This window comes from Oncorhynchus tshawytscha, linkage group LG21 (assembly GCF_018296145.1).
Source record: "Oncorhynchus tshawytscha isolate Ot180627B linkage group LG21, Otsh_v2.0, whole genome shotgun sequence".
Lineage (NCBI taxonomy): Eukaryota > Metazoa > Chordata > Actinopteri > Salmoniformes > Salmonidae > Oncorhynchus > Oncorhynchus tshawytscha.
The window spans coordinates 25109650-25129751 of record NC_056449.1 but is presented as its reverse complement, the minus strand read 5'-3'; the positions used below and the strand labels follow the sequence as shown (position 1 = coordinate 25129751).

Sequence of the window (20102 nt, the reverse complement as noted above, 5' to 3'; positions counted from 1 at the left end):
GCCTTTGGTAATAGAAATACGCGTTTTGATTGGAGCACGCAGACGACAGACTCGCGCCAGTTTTTGCAGTTGGACCTCCAATTTGTTGTCTCCCTGTGCAGAAAGAAAATACATTGTTAAAAAAATATATATAATACCTGATAAGTTACTTAACACATTGGGTTTTAAGTAAAACCACATTACTCAACAATCATGGCTCCTAAGGATTACTTGGCTGAGAAAGGTATGTTTTTTTTTGTTGTTGTTTTAAACAAGCTTGTTGAAGTTAGCTAACGCACTTTCATTTTGATAATGGAGGCTAGTAGCATGCTCACTCTTAACTACTTCTGAGCAAAAATTGATGTCAGAAACCATGCAATTAGAATTACTTAATAAATAGCTTGCCAACCAATATTTTGGGGGTACGTTGGGGTTGACTAGCTAACGTTAATCAGTTAACGTTACTTTGGTCTTTGTCTGCTCAGCCAAGAAGCCAACAATGAGTTAATATCTAGCAATTTACTAACATGTAAACTGTTCAGGCTTGGTCGCCCCTACCCCAATAAAGGAGTCTTAACGTTACGTCTAAGGACCATCGCTACATGTTCTGTTTTGACTGGCTCTTAAAGCCTAAATAGACACCTACTCATTCTAAACGGGAATCGATTCTCAATTGCGGTAATATTGCTGTTTTATAGAAACAAATCCACCTACTTTGATATCACAGTTTCACAAATGCAGCATATACACGTAATGTACAATGTTGACAGTGTTTGTGACGTCAGTCTTCCGTTTAAACTCGGGTGATCGGAGACGCAGATGGCAAACGTTTGCTAATTTAGTACAGGTAGTCGACGTTTATATGCTTCCAAAACCGTACTGCGAAAGATGGGTGATAACTTTAAAGCCGAGCTTTGGGGCTCTAGCCCAAAATCCCGCGTACAGAACTAGTCGTGGTCGCGGCCTGTCTCCTCGTGCACAACACTATCTGGCTACTTGTGAAGTTGTTTTGGTAGTTAACATTTTGGGCAATGATACCGGTTAGTGATTGCTACGGGGTGGCTTGCATGTTACCAAGATATATATATATATATATTTATATATATTTATATATATTTTTTAACTAGCTTAAATTCTCAGTAACCCGGATGGAACTCAAGAGGACAAAGAATTACGCGCGAGGAGCACATGGTCTATGGGCGGAGAAAGCTAATGCTAGGGGTTGCACTGAGAGTGAACGATAACTCGCCAATACTACAAAAGTGACTCAATCAAAGAAGTGTTAACAATTTGTGTATTTCATTTTCACAATTTGATAGTGAAGTGGAAAAATTGGCTTGCTAGTTAGCAATCCACACGCATTTTCGCCAACGATACCCTTCTCATCCGCGGGAGTAGGCTGTTCTTTGTTACAGGCAGCGGCAAGTATGGGCGTTATGTTTTGTCGTTTGCTAGCTTCTGCTGGTTTAAAGTCCAGGCTAACGTACTGGTGAATTCGATCATGGCACGTCGATACACTGGTACTGAAACGAAGTAATGTTTTGAATCAATAACCAACTCAATCCATAAATTACATTGGGACTATTTTGTTGGCAATGGTATAGCGGATGATTACCCTGAGTGACCAGGCTCAAAGCCATGTGCTGCTTTGTTTACAAAAAAACATTCCAAATGCAGAATGTTTAATTTTGGGCTCTACTAAGTAAGTAAGTGAAATATGCATATTGTGTAGCTAGAGATTGGTTTTGTTTTGAGGTGTCTAAAATACAGAACGTTTCACATTTTGAGGTGGGGGTTATTTACCCCAAAACGGACACGACGTTTTTGTTGAAGTGCACTGCTAACCAAACCTTTAACGTCAATTCATTGGTTACATTGTTGTAAAGGTTTGAACTCATCCACTCATTTGGAAAACATTTGAAGTCTGAGTTAAAGGGACAGTACTTCAATGATTCATCGAGATTCTGTGGGATGCGATGTTAGTGGGTCGTCAGAGGTCAACACAGCTTGCAATATGTAGGCCCTGGACTCCAATGATGGCAATTTTCAAACGTTAAACCCCACACAAATGTATACATCTCATTACCTGAATTGTATTGACACTGAAAACAATTGTGGTGGTGAGCTAAATTAGATTGTTCACTCAGTTTGACACAAGTTCCCCAGTTCAGACCCAGGCTATACTCTACCTGTAATATTCATAGCATTCAATGTACACTTAAATGGACTGTTCTCTCTTTCCCGCAGAGAAATGCAAGAAATTCCTTCAAGAGTTTTACAGTGAGGATGACAATGGAAAGAAGGTCTTCAAATATGGAGCTCAACTTGTGAGTATGGCACTGACTTTCATGATCCTGTTCTTTCTGTAATGCGTCTTGCCAGTCCTTTGTCATTTGTAACTTAAAGTCCATGATCTAATATGATAAATTGTCAAAGTATCTGTCGGGGTGAGCCTGAAGGCCAACATCTTGCCAACCCACTGAATGGTTGAGTCAAAAGGCACAGTAATACATGGCATTATTTTGAAGAAGAGAACCCGAAAGCTGAAACTTATTGGTTCTACTCTGCAATAAATAAGTGAGGTGGTGGCAGTGACCCTTTAACCAATGACTGATGGGCTGGAACGGTTGTCGTTGTTGCACAGCCTTTTTCTGCAAACGTCTGTGCTAGACCACAAATCAAAATATTCTACTGTCTCTGATAGCAGTCCTGTTTTCTGTAGGTTTCCCTGTCCCACAGGGAGCAGGTGGCTTTGCAAGTGGACCTGGACGATGTGGCCGAGGAGGACCCAGAGTTGGTGGAGAGCATCTGTGAAAACGCCAAACGCTATATGGGCCTGTTCGCTGATGCCGTCCACGAGCTGCTGCCAGAGTACCGTGAGAGAGAGGTATTTTTTAGCTGCATTAATACAACCCTGCTCTTTTAAGACATCTGTCCTGCTTGACTTGGATATTGATTCTGATCAGGCAGTTGCTAATTGTTAGTTTTAAGGATGAAATAACCTGTAAAACATTGAGTCTGAGACTTAACTGCCTCGATACCCATCTCTTCTTTCACCCAGGTGGTGGCCAAGGATTCCCTGGATGTGTACATTGAGCATAGGCTGATGATGGAGCAGAGAGGTCACGACACTGCAGACACCAGGGATCCTCGCAACCAGTACCCAGCAGAACTCATGAGGAGATTGTGAGTTCACTTAGCTAGCATGTTTGCCATTGTCTCTTGAGTTGGAACTGGACATGAACCTGGATGAATTACTTAGAAAAGTGAGAACTGGTATATAGTACCAGTCAAGTTTGGACACACCTACTCATTCAGGGTTTTTTCTTTATTTGTGCCATTTTTATGCGTTTTAGAATAATAGTGACGACATCAACGTGAAATAACACGTGGAATCATGTCTTATCCAAAAGTGTTACACAAATAAAAAATATTTGTAATTCTTCAAAGTAGCCACCCTTTGCTTTGCACACGCTTGGCATTCTCTCAACCAGCTTCATGAGGTAGTCACCTGGAACGCATTTCAATTAATAGGTGGCCTTGTTAAAAGTTAATCTGTGGAATTTCCTTCTTAAAGCTTTTGAACAAATCAGTTGTTGTGCCATGGTAGGGGTGGTATACAGAAGATGTTCCTTTACCAAATAGGGCAAAGTCCATATTATGTAAGAGAGACAACAGTCCATTACTTAAGACATGATGGTCAGTCAATCCGGAAAATGTCAAGAACTTTGAAAGTTTCTTAAATTGCTGTCGCAAAATCCATTAAGCTCTATAATGAAATTGGTTCTCATGGGGGCCTCCACAGGAAAGGAAGACCCACTGTTACCTCTGCTGCAGAGGATACATTCATTGGGGTTACCAGCCTCAGAAATTGCAGCCCAAATTCATGGTTGAATTGCTGCAATGAAACCATTACTAAAGGACACCAATAAGAAGACTTGCTTGGGCCAAGAAACACAAGCAATGGACAATAGACCTGTGGAAATTTGTCCATGTGAGACTCTGAGTAGGTGAACAGATCTCTGCATGTGTGGTTCCCAGAGTTAAGTGTGGAGGTGCATTGCTGGTGACACTGTCTGTAACTTATTTAGAATTAAAGGCACGCTTAACCAGCATGGCTACCACAGCACTCTGCAGCGACATGCCATCCCATCTGGTTTGAACTTAGTGGGACAGTCATTTTGTTTTTCAACAGGACAAAGACTCAATACACCTCCAGGCTGTGTAAGGACTATTTGACCCTTGAAGGAGAGTGATGGAGTGCTGCATCAGATTACTTGGCCTCCACAATCACTAGACCTCAACCCAATTGCGACGGTTTGGCATGAGTTGGACCGCAAAATGAAGGAAAAGCAGCCAACAATTGCTCAGCATATTTGGGAACTCCTTCAAGACTGTTGGAAAAGCATTCCAAGTGAAACTGGTTGAGAGAATGCTAAGTGTGCAAAGCTGTCATAAAGGCAAAGGGTGGCTACTTTGAAGAATCTCAAATACGAAATGTATACTTTTTTGGTTACTACGTGATTCCATATGTGTTATTTTGTTTTGATGTCTTCACTATTCTACAATGTAGAAAATGGTACAAATAAAGAAACCCTTGCATGAGTAGGTATCAACATTTGACTGGTTGTGTATATCAAAAAGTATCCTTATTTTGACTGCATGCATGTTCTACTAGACACATGCCATGCCCATTCATGTCATGATGGCTGATTTGTGTATTTAGGCAACAAGGAATAACAATTATTGCATCCCCTCGGATCTCTCTCTCAGTGAGCTCTACTTCAAACCGCCCAGCACTGCCAAACCCAAAGTGGTCCGTGATGTCCGTGCAGACAGCATTGGCCAGTTGGTGACTGTTAGGGGCATCGTGACCCGTGCCACTGAGGTCAAGCCCATGATGGCAGTTGCCACCTACACCTGTGACCAGTGTGGGGCAGAGACATACCAGCCGGTAAGCGATTGGCGTCTTACTGCACCAACCTGTCAAGGAAAGTTGATAAATTATATAATCAATTGACTTGCTCTCATGGCTGGGTAAATGCATTAAACACTGTCTGGTACAGAAACCTTTCAGTTCTCTCGGTTCCTTTCCTTGTGCTAACCCAGGCACCTCCCTGTCTTATCAGATTCAATCCCCCACATTCATGCCCCTCATCATGTGTCCCAGTCAAGAGTGTGTCACCAACAAGTCAGGCGGCCGCCTCTACCTGCAGACCCGAGGCTCAAAGTTTGTCAAGTTCCAGGAACTGCGCATACAGGAACACGTAAGGACCTTTGACTAAGGAATCTGAAATGCAGCAACACATTCAAATCATGTAGCTGTCTGGCGTGAGAAGTTGAAGGCAAATAAACAAGCACAAGTCAGACTAAGTCTGACTTTGCGCTGATTTGAATCCCTAACTAACCCGTGCCTCCATCCATCTCCAGAGTGACCAGGTTCCTGTGGGAAACATCCCCAGGAGCATGACCATCTACACCCGCGGGGAGAACACACGTGTGGCCCAGCCCGGAGACCACGTGGCTATCTCCGGCGTCTTCCTCCCCCTGCTGCGTAATGGCTTCAGGCAGGCTGTCCAAGTGAGTGCACTCAAACACGTTACAAAGTTTCTTTAAACCTTTTTTGAGAATTATCCTCAAGTTTAACAACGTTACATACTGTAATTTGGAGGGAAACTGGAATTTTACTCTACCTGTGACTTGGCTGAGATGTAAAGTAAGGTGTGTTGAAGTTAGAACGGCCCCTAGGGCAGGAGGTTGTTTCTGTAACTTGAGGCTACAGATGTACAACTACATCCCCTGGACAGAAGGCTACTGCTGCTGCAGTTTCTATTTCCTTTTATTTAACTAGGTAAGTCAGTTAAAAATAAATTCTCATTTACAATGATGGCCAAACCCGGACAACGCTGGGCCAATTCTGCGCCGCCCTATGGGTCTCCCAATCATGTATGGATGTGATACAGCCTGGATTCAAACCAGGGACTGTAGTGACGCCTCTTGCACTGAGTTGCAGTGCCTTAGACTGCTGCGCCACTCTGGAGTTGTAATGTGTCTGGCTGTTTCTCTCCCTCTCAGGGTCTGCTTTCAGAGACGTACCTGGAGTCCCACAGCATCACTCTAATGAACAAGACCGAGGATGATGAGCTGGGCACAGCAGAGCTGAGTGAGGAAGAGCTGCGCCAGATCACAGGTATGTGCGCGTGTGGGGCCCCCCAGGTTCTTAATCCTTTCAGTGAAAACAGATCAATGTTGGCATTAGGAAGCTTCTCGTTGCTTAAATGTTTCCTGCCTTTTTGGATCTACCAACAGTGTTTTGGGACTGTGGGTTGTTTTCATACCTTTCTCATGCTGTTTGTCCAAGAGGATGTTCTGATGTTAATGGATTGAGTGTAACTGAATAGTTTGGTTCATGTGCTCCTCTTACTTACAGAGGAAGATTTCTATGAGAAGCTTGCTGGCTCCATTGCTCCTGAGATTTTTGGCCATGAAGATGTGAAAAAGGCTCTGCTGCTGCTGCTGGTTGGAGGAGTGCAGCAGGCCCCCAAGGGTATGAAGATCAGAGGTGAGTGCAATAAAACCCTTCCACGGCCCTGTAACATTGTCAATTTTTAAAATGGCTGCTTTGGCTTTCATTTGAGTTAACTGGAGTTTTGGGATGTTTTACTAATGCCCCGGTTTGGCTCCTTCCAGGCAACATAAACATCTGTCTGATGGGAGACCCAGGAGTAGCTAAGTCCCAACTGCTGTCTTACATTGACCGCCTGGCTCCTCGCAGTAAGTACAATATTCTGGAACGATCTGAAATATTTCCTCTCCATTTTTCACTGGTCCCAGGTCACACAATTGGTGAAAGCAACATGCTAAATGGCCTACTGGATATTGACTAAAAGGTTTACACCCTTTTGCACAGTTGTTGGATTAATATGTAAGGAAAGGGAGGTCCTCAATCGTATTCAAGTAAATAAAGGATTTCAAGATGATTGTATTTGTGCTCCTGGCATCATGGGCCTAGCCATGACCGTTCCCCCTGACCCCCTCCAGGCCAGTATACAACGGGCCGAGGTTCCTCTGGCGTGGGCCTGACGGCAGCAGTGATGCGTGACCCCCTCACCGGGGAGATGACCCTGGAGGGCGGCGCACTGGTGCTGGCCGACCAGGGTGTCTGCTGCATCGACGAATTTGACAAGATGGCAGATGCCGATCGCACAGCCATCCACGAGGTGATGGAGCAGCAGACCATCTCCATTGCCAAGGTGAGCTTTCTTCTTACCAAAGCCATATCTGTTTGGCAACTAACACTTTAGTTGTGTAAGGCTATTCATGGGCAGTTCTTTGTTAAAACCACCAAGATTTTCTACCTGTACCCCTACAGCAGGTTGGTGTTTGTCTTCCATCTTGTCCTCGAGACAGTGCTGAGTGATATATTTATTTTTTCCCCTTAGATGTGCCAGCCGCGAAGTTGAATTTGGCTGTATTGTAACATTTAATGAAAACCAAAATGCTAATTGAAGGTTACGCGTTAGGGTTAGGTTTAACTTTGACTTTCTGGCTTTACCAGCTAGTGAACACTGCAGAGTTGCCTCCGGAACCAGATTCATGACAAATAACACTAACCTGCCCCGAGAAGACAACATGGAAAATGTCTGTCTCAACGCTGAGCTTTTCCCCTACTCAATGAGATTTGGGATTGACTATTATCCCAGTATTTTACAAATGTTCCATCTCGGGTACGCCGGTCTTTACCTCCAAAACTGGAAATGTCATTCAAAAGCATATAAATGTCTGGATTTGATGAGAACTTAGATCAGCATGAACATTCTAACCTGATGCTACTGAGCCTGGTGAGTCATATATTTTGAGCCCTTCATTAAAAGATATTTTGAGCCTAAGCAAGCCCAAATGATTATGCAATTATCCAATACATACAGTTGAAGTCTAAGTTTACATACACCTTAGCCAAATGCATTTAAACTCAGTTCTTCACAATGCCTAACATTTAATTCTAGTAAAAATTCCCTGTCTTAGGTCAGTTAGGATCACCACTTTATTGTAAGAATGTGAAATGTCAGAATAATAGTAGTGACTTGTTTCAGCTATTATTTCTTTCATCACATTCCCAGTGAGTCAGAAGTTTACATGCACTCAATTAGAATTGGGTCGCATTGTCTTAAAATGTAACTTTGGTCAAATGTTTCAGGTAGCTTCCACAATAAGTTGGGTGAATTTTGGCCCGTTACACCTGACAGAGCTGGTGTAACGGAGTCAGGTTTGTAGGCCTCCTTGCTCACACACGCCTTTTCAGTTCTGCCCACAAATTTTCTATAGGATTTGGGTCCGGGCTTTGTGATGGCCACTCCAATACCTTGACTTTCTTGTCCTTAAGCCATTTTGCCACAACTTTGGAAGTATGCTTGGGGTCATTGTCCATTTGGAAGACCCATTTGCTATCAAGCTCTAACTTCCTGACTGATGTCTTGATGTTGCTTCAATTTATCCACACAATTATCCTCATGATTCCATCTATTTTGTGAATTGCACCAGACCCTCCTGCAGCAAAGCACCCCCACAACATGATGCTGCCACCCTGAATTTTCCAAGCTGTTTAAAGGTACAGTCAACTTGGTGTATGTAAACTTCTGACCCACTGGAATTGTGATGCGGTGAAATAATCTGTAAACAATTGCTGGAGAAATTACTTGTCATGCAAAAAGTAGATGTCCTAACCGACTTGCCAAAACTATAGTTTGTTAACAAGGAATTTGTATGTAAACTTGCGACTTCAACTGTACTCTATATGATATAGGCTACTGCACATTACGCACGACAAACATAAAAGCTCATAGCTGTAACTAGCTACAGTACGTTCTGAAAGTATTCAGACCCCTTTACGTTACAGCATTCTAAAATGTATTAAATGTGATTTCCCAACCCCACTCGTCTACACATAATACCCCATAATGACAAAGTGAAAACAGGTTTCTAGAAATGTCAGGTTTTTTTTTTTTTAAATAAAATTTGGAAACATCACATTTACAGAAGTATTCAAATCCTTTACTCTGTGCTTTGTTGAAGCACCTTTTTGTCTTCTTGGGTATGACGCTACACGCTTGGCACACCTGTATTTGTGGAGTTTTCACTTTATGAGAAAGCTGAGGCATATTTTTAAAGGCTCCAACAAAGCTCTCGTAGTGAAGTCACCATTTGCTGTCCATCTGTGATTATGCAGCAACCGCTCCAGAGCTGACGTCTGCCTGCTTGCCTTTTTAGTAGACTTTCTCCCCCACTCTCTCCTTATTAATACGTTAATGGTTGAAAAAGTGTCTCATGACGTTGTAATAGATTTGGTCTGTGGGCTACTCATTCTACTGCAGGCTACATCATTTATGTTAAATTATTTTGATGGAGCGCCACATCTCTCCAACAGCACCCTGGAGAGGCGCGCTGGGCATGGACAAGCTAAATATTTTGTGCCCTTACCTGGGGCAGCATCAGCACGCACCTAAATAGCCCCCATGCCACTGGGCAAGAAGTTTTTTTTTTTTTTTTTTTTTTTTTGCCAGAATAATGTTTGTGTGTGGAGGTGCATCTTGGTGGGCTGTAGGCCTTCCACCCATTTTAAGTCCATTTGCTCATTTTTCATGCCTCTGACATAGCAAAGGTGTAGCCTAAAGTTATTTTCCCATTTTTTTTTTTCATGATTGTGATAGGCTCATGTTTGCAACAAATGCACTTTCGCCCGTGTTGGGATAGTGGTCGCTGTCCGCAGTCCTGAAACGCATCAGTGCACTGTTGAATTGGTGCCTTTTTCCTAGACCATGTTATAAGCATAATAGCAAAGTTAATCAGCATATTCGTGTTGAGAACAATAAGGCAGAGGCAGCAGGAGACAATAAAACAGTCCTTACCTTAATTGTTAAAGAAAAGTAAGGAGAGGAAACCATCTTAATTAGGTCTATAATAAATAGACCAACTTCAATGTGCCTGGCTTTATAAGTCATCCATATACAGTGCCTTAAGTATTCAGACCCCTTGACTTACCATTGTTACAGCCCTATTCTAAAAGGTTGGCCTACCTGTTTGACAGATGCAATTATCCATAGATTAGGATGTAATGAATATATTTCAATTAACAAGTTTCCTTATGTAACTCAGTAAAATCGGACATTTTCATGTTTTATTTTTCTCTGTGCCATCTAGAACAAGATTATCTATTTTGGCTGCAGTTTGAGAGATTGCGAGTGCTTACGCGTGTACTTAAAAAAAATTAAAAAAATAAGCAACGATATTTGAGTGATGGGTTGTTTTAAACTTTTGCAGCTGCAATTAAAATATAGTCTTTAGAAAGCCAGGTGGAGATGGTTAATGAAAGGTTAATTCTGTCTTTATGTTACTGTAGCATGGGCTATGCTGCAGCAAATGTAGGCCTACCTGTTTACTATGGTGAGATGCGCTCCATACTGAGCATTGATTTATCATGCAGGGGCTGTAGAAGCCATATTTAGACATTTCATATAATTTAACAGTTCCATTTCACACCATGCTGTTCAAATAAATAATTTTATAATTGATTGGTTTCTGTTTATTTATCCTGGTAAAAGGGATTCGTTTTGTGCTGTAACCGGGTTCCCGCCCGTCAACCCTAAAGAGAATATGGGTGACTGACTCACTCTGTTCCCTTCCCTGGTCAGGCGGGCATCATGACCTCCCTCAACGCCCGCTGCTCCATCCTGGCGGCCGCCAACCCTGCCTATGGCCGCTACAACCCACGAAAGACCATAGAGCAGAATATCCAGCTGCCAGCCGCCCTGCTCTCCCGTTTCGACCTGCTGTGGCTCATCCAGGACAAGCCTGACGCGGAGGCCGATCTCCGCCTGGCCCAGCACATCACCTATGTTCACCAGCACTGCCGCCAGCCACCCACTCACTTCACCCCCATCGATATGAAGCTCATGAGGTCAGTTGACGTATTGCTCTTTGTGGGGCTGGAGGTAAAATAACCAACTATTTAGAAATCTTTGACTAGAAATTCCTCTCACGTGCATGTTTTAGCTTGTGTGACTAATTGTATGCTCCCTCCAGACGTTACATCTCCCTGTGTAAGAGGCGACAGCCCGTCATACCTGAGTCACTGGCTGATTACATCACGGCAGCCTACGTGGAGATGAGGAAGGAGGCGCGTGTCAGCAAGGACTGCACCTTCACCTCCGCCCGTACACTCCTGTCCATCCTCCGCCTCTCCACTGCCCTGGTGAGACTCTCACCCCATCCTGAGTACAGGCTCCTTCTACCCTGACTGGGAGCATATTTAGGATGTGGAGCGGAGTCAGACTGGGTGGTTGGACCATCTACTACAGCCCAGTTTGTGCTAAAGTGCTTACAGTGCAGGTATTGGTGATGCCCAGCCTACCCGCAGTATGAGCACTTCTTTCACACGCTGGGCACTAGGCCTCGTGTGTACGCTCATGCCTGCACTGACTGCTCTTTTGAATGACTGCTTCCTGTCCACTAAGACTGGAGGAATGTGATGCTTCTCACTCTGTGGTCTCGTAGCTCCTGGGTGTCAAAAGTGCTGTTTGTGCAGGTAGCTGACTCACCAGCCCTACTGCAAAACCAGCACTTCCCGACACCCTGACTGCACTGTGCTACATCTGGGTGGCCACGAGGGCAAGCCTGCCACTCTACTGAGTGACCCTGTACTTATTGAAAATGTGCAACCCTAGGTCACCATTAGAAATGCATTGTTTTATTTAAGCATGGTGAAAAGATTCAGGTCTGTCTCCACCTAGTGATAAAATTCAGAAAAGGGTAAAACGATTGGGAAGACTGGGCAAGCATTGTTCCACTGCAGTCGGTATTGGTGTAAAACCATTACTGTAAAATACATCAACAGCATAGGCAAAAAGGACTAACACAACTGATTTTAAAGTTGTTGAGCTTCAATAGCCAATTGGGGGGAGGGGGTGACCCTCACCCTAATTTTGTCAAATACTACTTCCATGCCCTTTATGGAGTGTTTGCTGAATTCATATTGTACTCAAGCCTGGGTATAGTTAATGTGTTTTAATCTGTCTGTTTTCCTGTCTGGACCCGGTCAGCTTTGCAGGGTGGGCAGTCAGCCTTTTTGTAGGAGCAGCTGTGCAAACCCAAGCAAAACTGACTGTGACCGGAACCAGTCGTCGCTTGTTACCTGAGAGCCTTCTACAATACAACCATGGCCTGTACAGCCACCATGGCCTGTACAGCCACCATCACTGTTTTAACGAATCATATTGTTGATTGACTGTCAAGCCTCATCCATCGGGAGAGACTAGCTGGTGTTGAGAGGCGGAGACTTGGGCAATTGCCAGCCATTCCAGAGGGCATTGCACTTGTCTCGGTCTGACAGTGCCGGCACAGCGCGACCTACGATGTCTGAAAGACACTAACAGTTGATTATTGCATTTCTTTTTGGTGTGTTCTGTGCTGTAGCCTATATAGCTAGCTACCTGACCTGTGGTCTCACGCCCCCGCCCCCCTCACAGGCCCGTTTGCGGCTGGTGGATGTGGTGGAGAAAGAGGATGTGAACGAGGCGATGAGGCTCATGGAAATGTCCAAGGACTCCCTGCAGGCCGACAAGTCCAGCACCACCAGGTCAGCTCCTCTCCTCCTGCTCTGTGTGAAACTGCCAACAAGACCGTTCCTGATGACACTGTTATGCATTAATAAGATCTCTTGAGTGGATGCCTTTTGGGTGAGGATTGGGTTCTAGCAGAGTAGGGGATGACTTCAAATGTAATGAGTATTCAGGAGCTATACCAAGTGGTTAAATTCCAGGGTTTTTACTGCCTTTGGTTCACATGACTGTGTGTATACTGGAGAAGACCTTAAACCCTATAGAAATGAGCACTTCACCACACGTTCCTGTTGACTTCAAATGTTTTGTCACATACTACTGTGCTAGTCTACCTCGAGGGATTCAAAGGAGCTGATGTAAGTATGTTGCGCTGTATGTTTCAGAAGCAGCAGCGCTAAATGGCCACTTTGAAGCACAGGTTGGGTCAATACAATTTTCTGTCAGTTTATTTGGACATTGATTTTTTTTTTTCTGTCAAATAGGCATTCCGTTTCTGAACAGACCAGTGGGTAGGCCCCAATTTGTGGGTTTGACCCCAACCCTAATGAAGTTCCACAACTTTGGACCCTCAACCTTTCTTTTGATCCCGTTGTTTTCCAGAGCCCATCGGCCAGCGGATGTGATCTTCTCCCTGCTGCGTGAGCTGGCCACGGAGGGTGTGAAGGGCCGGGGTGGGTCTGGGGGCCTGGTTCGCATGGCAGAGGCCGAACAGCGGTGTGTTTCCCGTGGCTTCACCCCTGCCCAGTTCCAGGAGGCCCTGGAGGAGTATGAGGAGCTCAATGTGTGGCAAGTCAACCAGGCCCGTACCCGCATCACCTTCGTCTAAAGCAGGGCTGTTTGATTCCAGTCCTAGAGGGCCTGAATACTTTCTGGTATTTAATTGTACTCTACTGGTGTCCCTGGTCTGAATTAGTCCCTGATTAGGAGGAGAGGATGAAAACCAGAAGTGTTTCGGCATTCCAGGACTGACCTTATGCCCCCCTTCACCAGCCACAGGCCTTTTTCGCCCAAACCCGGTCAAGGGCTCTGCCTGTGACGAGATGCTTAATGGGCTGCTGACTGCGATGGGACCCCTTAGTGTGTCCCCATCTACACCGTTACAACAAATAATTAAATGTAAACATGCATGGTGGTTCTTGGCTTTGTTTTGGACTGGTTAAATGTTGCTAACTTTTCTTCCTTGGCTATTAAATGCTTTTTTTTTTTAAATGTTAGATGGCTGCTCTCAAATAAAACTCTGTAAATACAATTATTTGTTATGCAATCTTTTTGACTCAACCTCTTGTATTACATATACAATGGTCATTGGAGTAGGCCTTTAGCTCTAGTTAAATCAATGCCTGGAGCTGACATTTTGAGCTTCTGTGTTACAACTTTAATATACTTTGGCTATAGGGGAATTAATGGACAATACTTTCAATGCGCTCTTAAATTCTTGTACATTATGAATGTCCGTGTTCATAAATTAATGGCTTAACTTGATTTCGTGGCTTGTTACTAAATTTCTTAACTATTCCTATAGTTTTGAAAATCTATTGAAAGCTTCATTTCCTAATACATCATGACTTGTTCCACAGGGTTATTTGATACAGCAGGCTGCTTACTGTATGTAAGTCACTGTCCCTCTCTCTAAAATAATTTCGTTTCTGTTCATGTGGAAAGAAGAGCTGTAAAGGCCCCTGACACCTGGTTTGTTTTAGGATCAGTCTTGCTGTGTAGACAGTATTTTATGCGTTCGGTAGCGCCTGTCCATGGTTGTCTCGCCTGTAACTACATTGAATACAATCATGCATGTTTTTGTCAAACTTCTGCAATATAGGCCTATTAAAATCCGCAATGCAGGGAAATGTAAAACTATTCCGTAACCCTGAGTTGATAGCCCAGGTGAGACTTGTCCATAACCCGATGGTAATTTATGTATGGTCCACTGTTTGATTTGACCACAATAGGACAGCGTCGTCTCAAAGTAAATTCTCCACCCAGCCAGGTGTTCGTTCAAATCCATCTCATCGAAATTATACACCTGTCGCAGAAAGGTGCTTATTAACTCAAATACAACATTCGGCTGCAGGGTCGTGCACATACATTTTTGGGGGACGTGTTAAAACAAAGGGCACGCAATTATTTTTCTTCCCCACAAGCGCAGTCAGACTCGTTGAGCAGTTGCAGGAGGGGAAAGCCGCACAATCTGACTAAACTATTTTTAACTTGAATAAATGAGGCACTGAACATTGACCAACAGGATTCCAATCAAAATAGAACATTGTAAAAAATACTGTAGCCTTTCCAACCCAACTCAATTTGTTGCCAGTGATGTATCCTGTGGTTTTCAAAACGTTTTTGGGCCCCCAACCCCAAAAAGCAGTGATAGAAAACGCGTGACCCCCCCGTGTGTACACGCAAATGTAGCTTGTCATTACAGCCATACACGCGGATGCATTTTCAAAACGCAAGATAGGCTACATAAATAAACTGCGTTTTACACCTGCATTTGGAGCTGAAAGTAATTCATGTTAGCAGCCAATTTCAACTAGGGATATGTCACTCATCTGGAGTCCAGAGGATTTTGCTTGCTAAGTGTGTGTCGGTTGCAGGATGGAAAGCATGTTTCGTCTGTACCGCACCATCACTTTGAAGGGAAATATCGTAATAAATTCGCCAGAATGTTACATCTTCATCCCATACTATTGAAGGCAGTACGATGTTAAAGCTGCTTATCTTTAGACATATCGCCAGTAGACACCCAAACTAGGCCTATCTGGAACAGGACAATTCTCAATCGCCAGGTAACCTATTGTTCTGGCAAAGATGCGTCCGTAGTAGATTACTAAACTGCATTGTATATGGGTGATAAACGTAGACCTACTTTGTTTTTGCTAGGCAAAACTGGAGGAACTTTAAGTTATTTCTGGTCACAAATCTGGATATGAGCGCCCATTTTTCGCGCCAATTGATGACTGGTCGGGTCAACAACCAACTTTTTGGTACTGAAGTATAGATGAGAATTTAAGGACGACTTGCGTGCAGTGGGTTTAGAACAACTACAAAAATATAGCATTTTGGGGGAAATTATACCACCACCCAAAAGGGCATTTGGAGACGGAGGGGCATGTTAAATATTGCCCCCATTGGTGTGAACTTTAAATGGGAACATGAAATCTATCAACAAAAAATTGAAGTTTTGTGGACATTTATTGTGTCCCTCGAAACTAACGGTTTCATTTGCCCTTTTTTATTAACGGCTTGGTCGGGGACAGTTCCTCTGATTTCAACACGCTGCACACAGGCTTGTATATAATGTTCAGTTGCATACCACATGCTGTTCTATATTAGTGTTATTTTCTACACATTCTTGGCTTCATGCTATTGTAGGCCTAGATTGCTTGGGTCCACTTTTGGAAATTCTAGTTTTGCTCTGATGAAAAGGCTGTAAGGTTTTTTCCTAACATGGCAATATTTTCCCCAGGGATACCCTGCTATTTCTACTCAGCAGGTAATGTTTCCTCCCAGACTTACTGCGAGTTTCCATTTGAAGTCAGGACCTTTTATGACTTTGCTGCTCACGTCCAGGAGTTTTTATTCTTAATTGGCGCCAGAGGCTCAGTATTAAAATAGCGTTTTAAAGGAAGGAGGAGACAATATTATTGTTTCAATGGTTTTGTGATTCTATTGGACAGGCACTCCCACGTCAGACTGATTGACATGGAGACCTGTATTTATCACACCTACCCTCACCGGTACAGGAAAGACAGCAGCCCATGCACAGGTCAGTACGGAGTTTCTTCTTTAGCACATATGATCTGATCATTTAAGTAATATTATTCACAATAATCAGTATATTTTCTAAACTGCAGGAAGAGGCATTTTACACAGAAATTGAATCTCATCTCTCCTTTTATTTATTTCCATGCTGTTAAATACCGAGGATAACCAAATATATGCTGATCGTTCACAGGACATGTTATAGCCTACTGCTGTTTGAATGTATTTATTTGCGTTGTCATCTGGTATTTGGCATGCATGGTTTAATTACATTTGGGGATTGGCTATTCTTAGAACAAACATAGAGGAAAGTGTTTATATGTGAAGATCAGATCTTGAACAGATCCCAAGTTTAACTAAATATATAAAATGTCATAATGTTACTTTCCCACTCGGGAATTAAAACAATGTGATATTTAGATTTTTAGTTTGAAACTGTTACAGGTCACATGTAAATACATGCATCTCAGTATGTACATTTAATTAAATCATGTATGTCAATGCTCACTGAAAAAACAAAACAATTGAGGCATGTACAATGTAAGTGATAAAATGCAGTGGCTGGTTTGCAGGTGGTCAAGATGATTTCTCCATTGTGGCTGATGGGGGCAATATGCTGTCTAACGTTGCTACCAGGTGGGATAACGTTATTTTAGGCTACATGAGTTTGGTAAAATTAAAGTTATTGAAATTATTGTCCTAAGTAAATATAAAATATTCAATGTGGAATTGGATGGTAACTGAGTCTGTGGCATGTGTATCCTCTGCAGTTTGGCTGGAAGCAAAGTCTCTTCTGAATACTATCAAGCAGGAAGGTAACTGAATGTTTAGGGGGGGATGCCATTTAAAGTTTTTGCTTTCGAGCTTCTTGATAAAATTATGTGTAGTACCAATGCTTTTGTTTGATACTGAAAGCAACATATCTATCTGTGGTAGTTATAAATGGTAGTTGGCCTCATGTCTTTCTCCCTCTGTGGCTTTGCTCTCCCTCTCCACTGATCCACCTGTCCCCACAGAAATGAGCCCTGTTAGTGATGTGAGTATTGATTCGGACAAGGCTCATGGCTTCCTGACTCACTCACGACCAAAGCGCAATGTGGAACCAAGGTGGTACAGAGGCAACCCCGACTTCCAGGCTTACTACCGCTACTACAATAGCATTGGACACACAGAGGGGGTGAGAGAGGAAAGAAAAACAATCAATAACACTCACGCAATGCATTAACTAATGAAGTACAAACTAATGAAGCACTAACCACCACTAAGAATAAATGAGGCATTTGTTTTCTCAAATTATTCCATCTCTCTCTGTATGATTGAAATAAAGACAAAATATGTATTTTATCTGTCTTGTACCTCTCAGCTGTATGAGATTGACCGGATCAGGCTGCTGTACCAGCAGATGAGGCAGCTGGAGCATGTATACGGCCCCAACGCCTCACACTTCCAGAACAAACTGGGAGTACCCACCATCAAGAAGTGTGACCCGGCCATGGACAAAAAATGCAAAGCCCTACCCCCTCCCCCTCCTGCCCCAATAAAAAGCACATCTCAACCTGCTCCTGCCATCTCCCAGGCTGACGTCATGTACCTGTGCAATGCCAAGGACCCCCTCTGCAAGCCCCATATTGTCTACCTCCCCACCGGGGCATTGCCCGTACTGTGCGACCCCCGCTACCACCCCTCCTGCAACCTCCACAAGCTCCCTCCTCCACCACCACCCCCAATGCTTAAAAAATCTGCCCCACAACTACCACCAACCGCCCCAAAAAAGTCATCTCCCCCTCCGGCCCCCATCCACACCTACAAGGGCATGGAGTATGACTGCAATCCCTACTGGGACCCAGACTGCCTGATAGACCACCCACCCAGACCATTCCATGGCAAAGCTGGCCCACCCCCTCCTCCCGTTGAGGAGGAACCAGTTGAGGCCTCGCCACCCCCTGCAGCCAGCAACAAGAAAGTGGCCCATCCCTATCCCTACTATGGCTACCCGTATAACTATAACTATGGGCATGAACTCTATGATCCAGTCCGCTTCCAGTACCCCTCACCACCTTCTGATTCCCCTGATGATAGTGGTAGTGACTAGCTCATCAAAGCTCTAAAGGCAGCTTTACTTACGCCTCAAGTGTTTTGGCAATAATGAAAGAAGAGTTGTTTTCCCCTGAAGATGTAGATTTAGAAGGATGATGCAGCAGAGACCATAATTATAGGTATTTGAGCTATAAAGCATGTAACCGTCTTATCAATGTGCTGGTGACGCTGTTATGAGCAGGAGAGCAAACCTAATTGTACAGCAATGACCTGCAGGAGAGTGATGCTATATTACAATGATTGGAAATATTACGATGATAAGACTGATTTATTACTGTCCAATGCGCCGTTGTCTATTCAGCATCCAAAATCATTATTCAATTACACAATTTTCATAGCAAAAAAAGAAAGTAAATATTGACTCATTATGAAAAATAAACTTTTCAAAAACGGTCTCTGGCTTGTCTCTCTACTGAACTCAGTTTGCATGTATACCACATACCAGTATTGCTTGTTCTGCTAGTTACTGTAGGTTTTGTGTAATTAAAAGGCAAAAATGAAGATACGTGGCAACAGTGAGAGCTTGAAAGAGAGGATAAAATTCAATAGAAGAGGAAAGCTGACTCCTGTCTTTGCCACATGGCTGGTAAACTCGGGCTACTAAAGAAAAAGTGCAGGCTGGCGGTCATTATGTTGACATCTGCTGCCTTTTAATATCCAAATAAATGCTGACCTGAAACTGTCCTAACTCTGTTTCCTCCACCCCTTTCCTGTCTAATGCACCTCACACAGTTCCCCTCCCCTCCCCCCCCAAGGCCATGCTCAGCAGGAACAGACTACAGTTACTTTAAAAAAAAAAGTAAACACATTGTCACCTCCGGCCAATAATCCTAAAAACCATGCTGACTCCACAGACCTGACTTTATACACTTGTTTTAACCTGTGGGTCTCTGTATTGTGTATCTACTTGAGTACAGGCTACCTTTAAGCCAAGAACGTGGGTTCGATTCCAGCTGGGGTCACCAACACAAATGTATGCATCTATTACTAAACGCTACCTGCACCAATGCATAGTGCCAACTGTAACGTTTGGTGGGGGAGGAATAATAGTCCGGGGCTGTCTTTCATGGTTCGGGCTAGGCCCCTTAGTTCCAGTGACGGGAAACCTTAATGCATACGGTTTCCTGTTTCAGCATGAAAATGCCCCCGTGCGCAAAGCAAGGTCCATACAGAAATGGTTTGTTGAGATCAGTGTGGAAGAACTTTACTGCCCTGCACAGAACCCTGACCTCAACTCTATCAAACACAATTGGAACACTGACTGCAGGCCAGGCCTAATTGCTTAACATCAGTGCTCGACATCACTAATGCACTTGTGGCTGAATGGAAGCAAATCCCCTCAGCAATGTTCCAACATCTAGTGGAAAGCCCTCCCAGGAGAGTGGAGGCTGTTATAGCAGCAAATGGGGGACCAACTCCATATTAATTCCCATGATATTAGAATGAGATGTTCAATGAGCAGGTGTCCACATGCTTTTGTAGGGCCAGGATATCTGGTCACAATGCAGACACATTTTACTTATGCAATGGCTACAATGTGGGCACAATCATAATGTGAATTAGATCAGGGCAAAGGACTCATGTTAGCACCAAGTATAAACAAGGCTCTTGAGTGTCAAATACCAGTTATGTTACGAGTGTCTGTTCACT

General features: G+C 43.6%; 2 protein-coding genes across 2 annotated transcripts; both read left to right on the top strand.

Moving 5' to 3' along the window:
• The first annotated feature begins 33 nt into the window (after positions 1 to 33).
• On the top strand, positions 34 to 13842 carry mcm7 (minichromosome maintenance complex component 7). Its single transcript, XM_042303239.1, has 15 exons — positions 34 to 223; positions 2227 to 2306; positions 2702 to 2866; positions 3041 to 3165; positions 4753 to 4933; positions 5109 to 5246; positions 5410 to 5559; positions 6055 to 6169; positions 6410 to 6541; positions 6670 to 6753; positions 7021 to 7232; positions 10668 to 10933; positions 11059 to 11227; positions 12501 to 12610; positions 13194 to 13842. Exons 1-15 carry the CDS (start codon positions 193 to 195, stop codon positions 13417 to 13419), a joined length of 2184 nt encoding a protein of 727 aa, XP_042159173.1. The 5' UTR covers positions 34 to 192; the 3' UTR covers positions 13420 to 13842.
• Positions 13843 to 15786: 1944 nt separating this feature from the next.
• On the top strand, positions 15787 to 18845 carry LOC112220854 (leucine-rich repeat extensin-like protein 2). Its single transcript, XM_024382766.2, has 5 exons — positions 15787 to 16359; positions 16928 to 16991; positions 17126 to 17170; positions 17372 to 17532; positions 17719 to 18845. Exons 2-5 carry the CDS (start codon positions 16937 to 16939, stop codon positions 18445 to 18447), a joined length of 990 nt encoding a protein of 329 aa, XP_024238534.1. The 5' UTR covers positions 15787 to 16359; positions 16928 to 16936; the 3' UTR covers positions 18448 to 18845.
• Positions 18846 to 20102: the final 1257 nt, after the last annotated feature.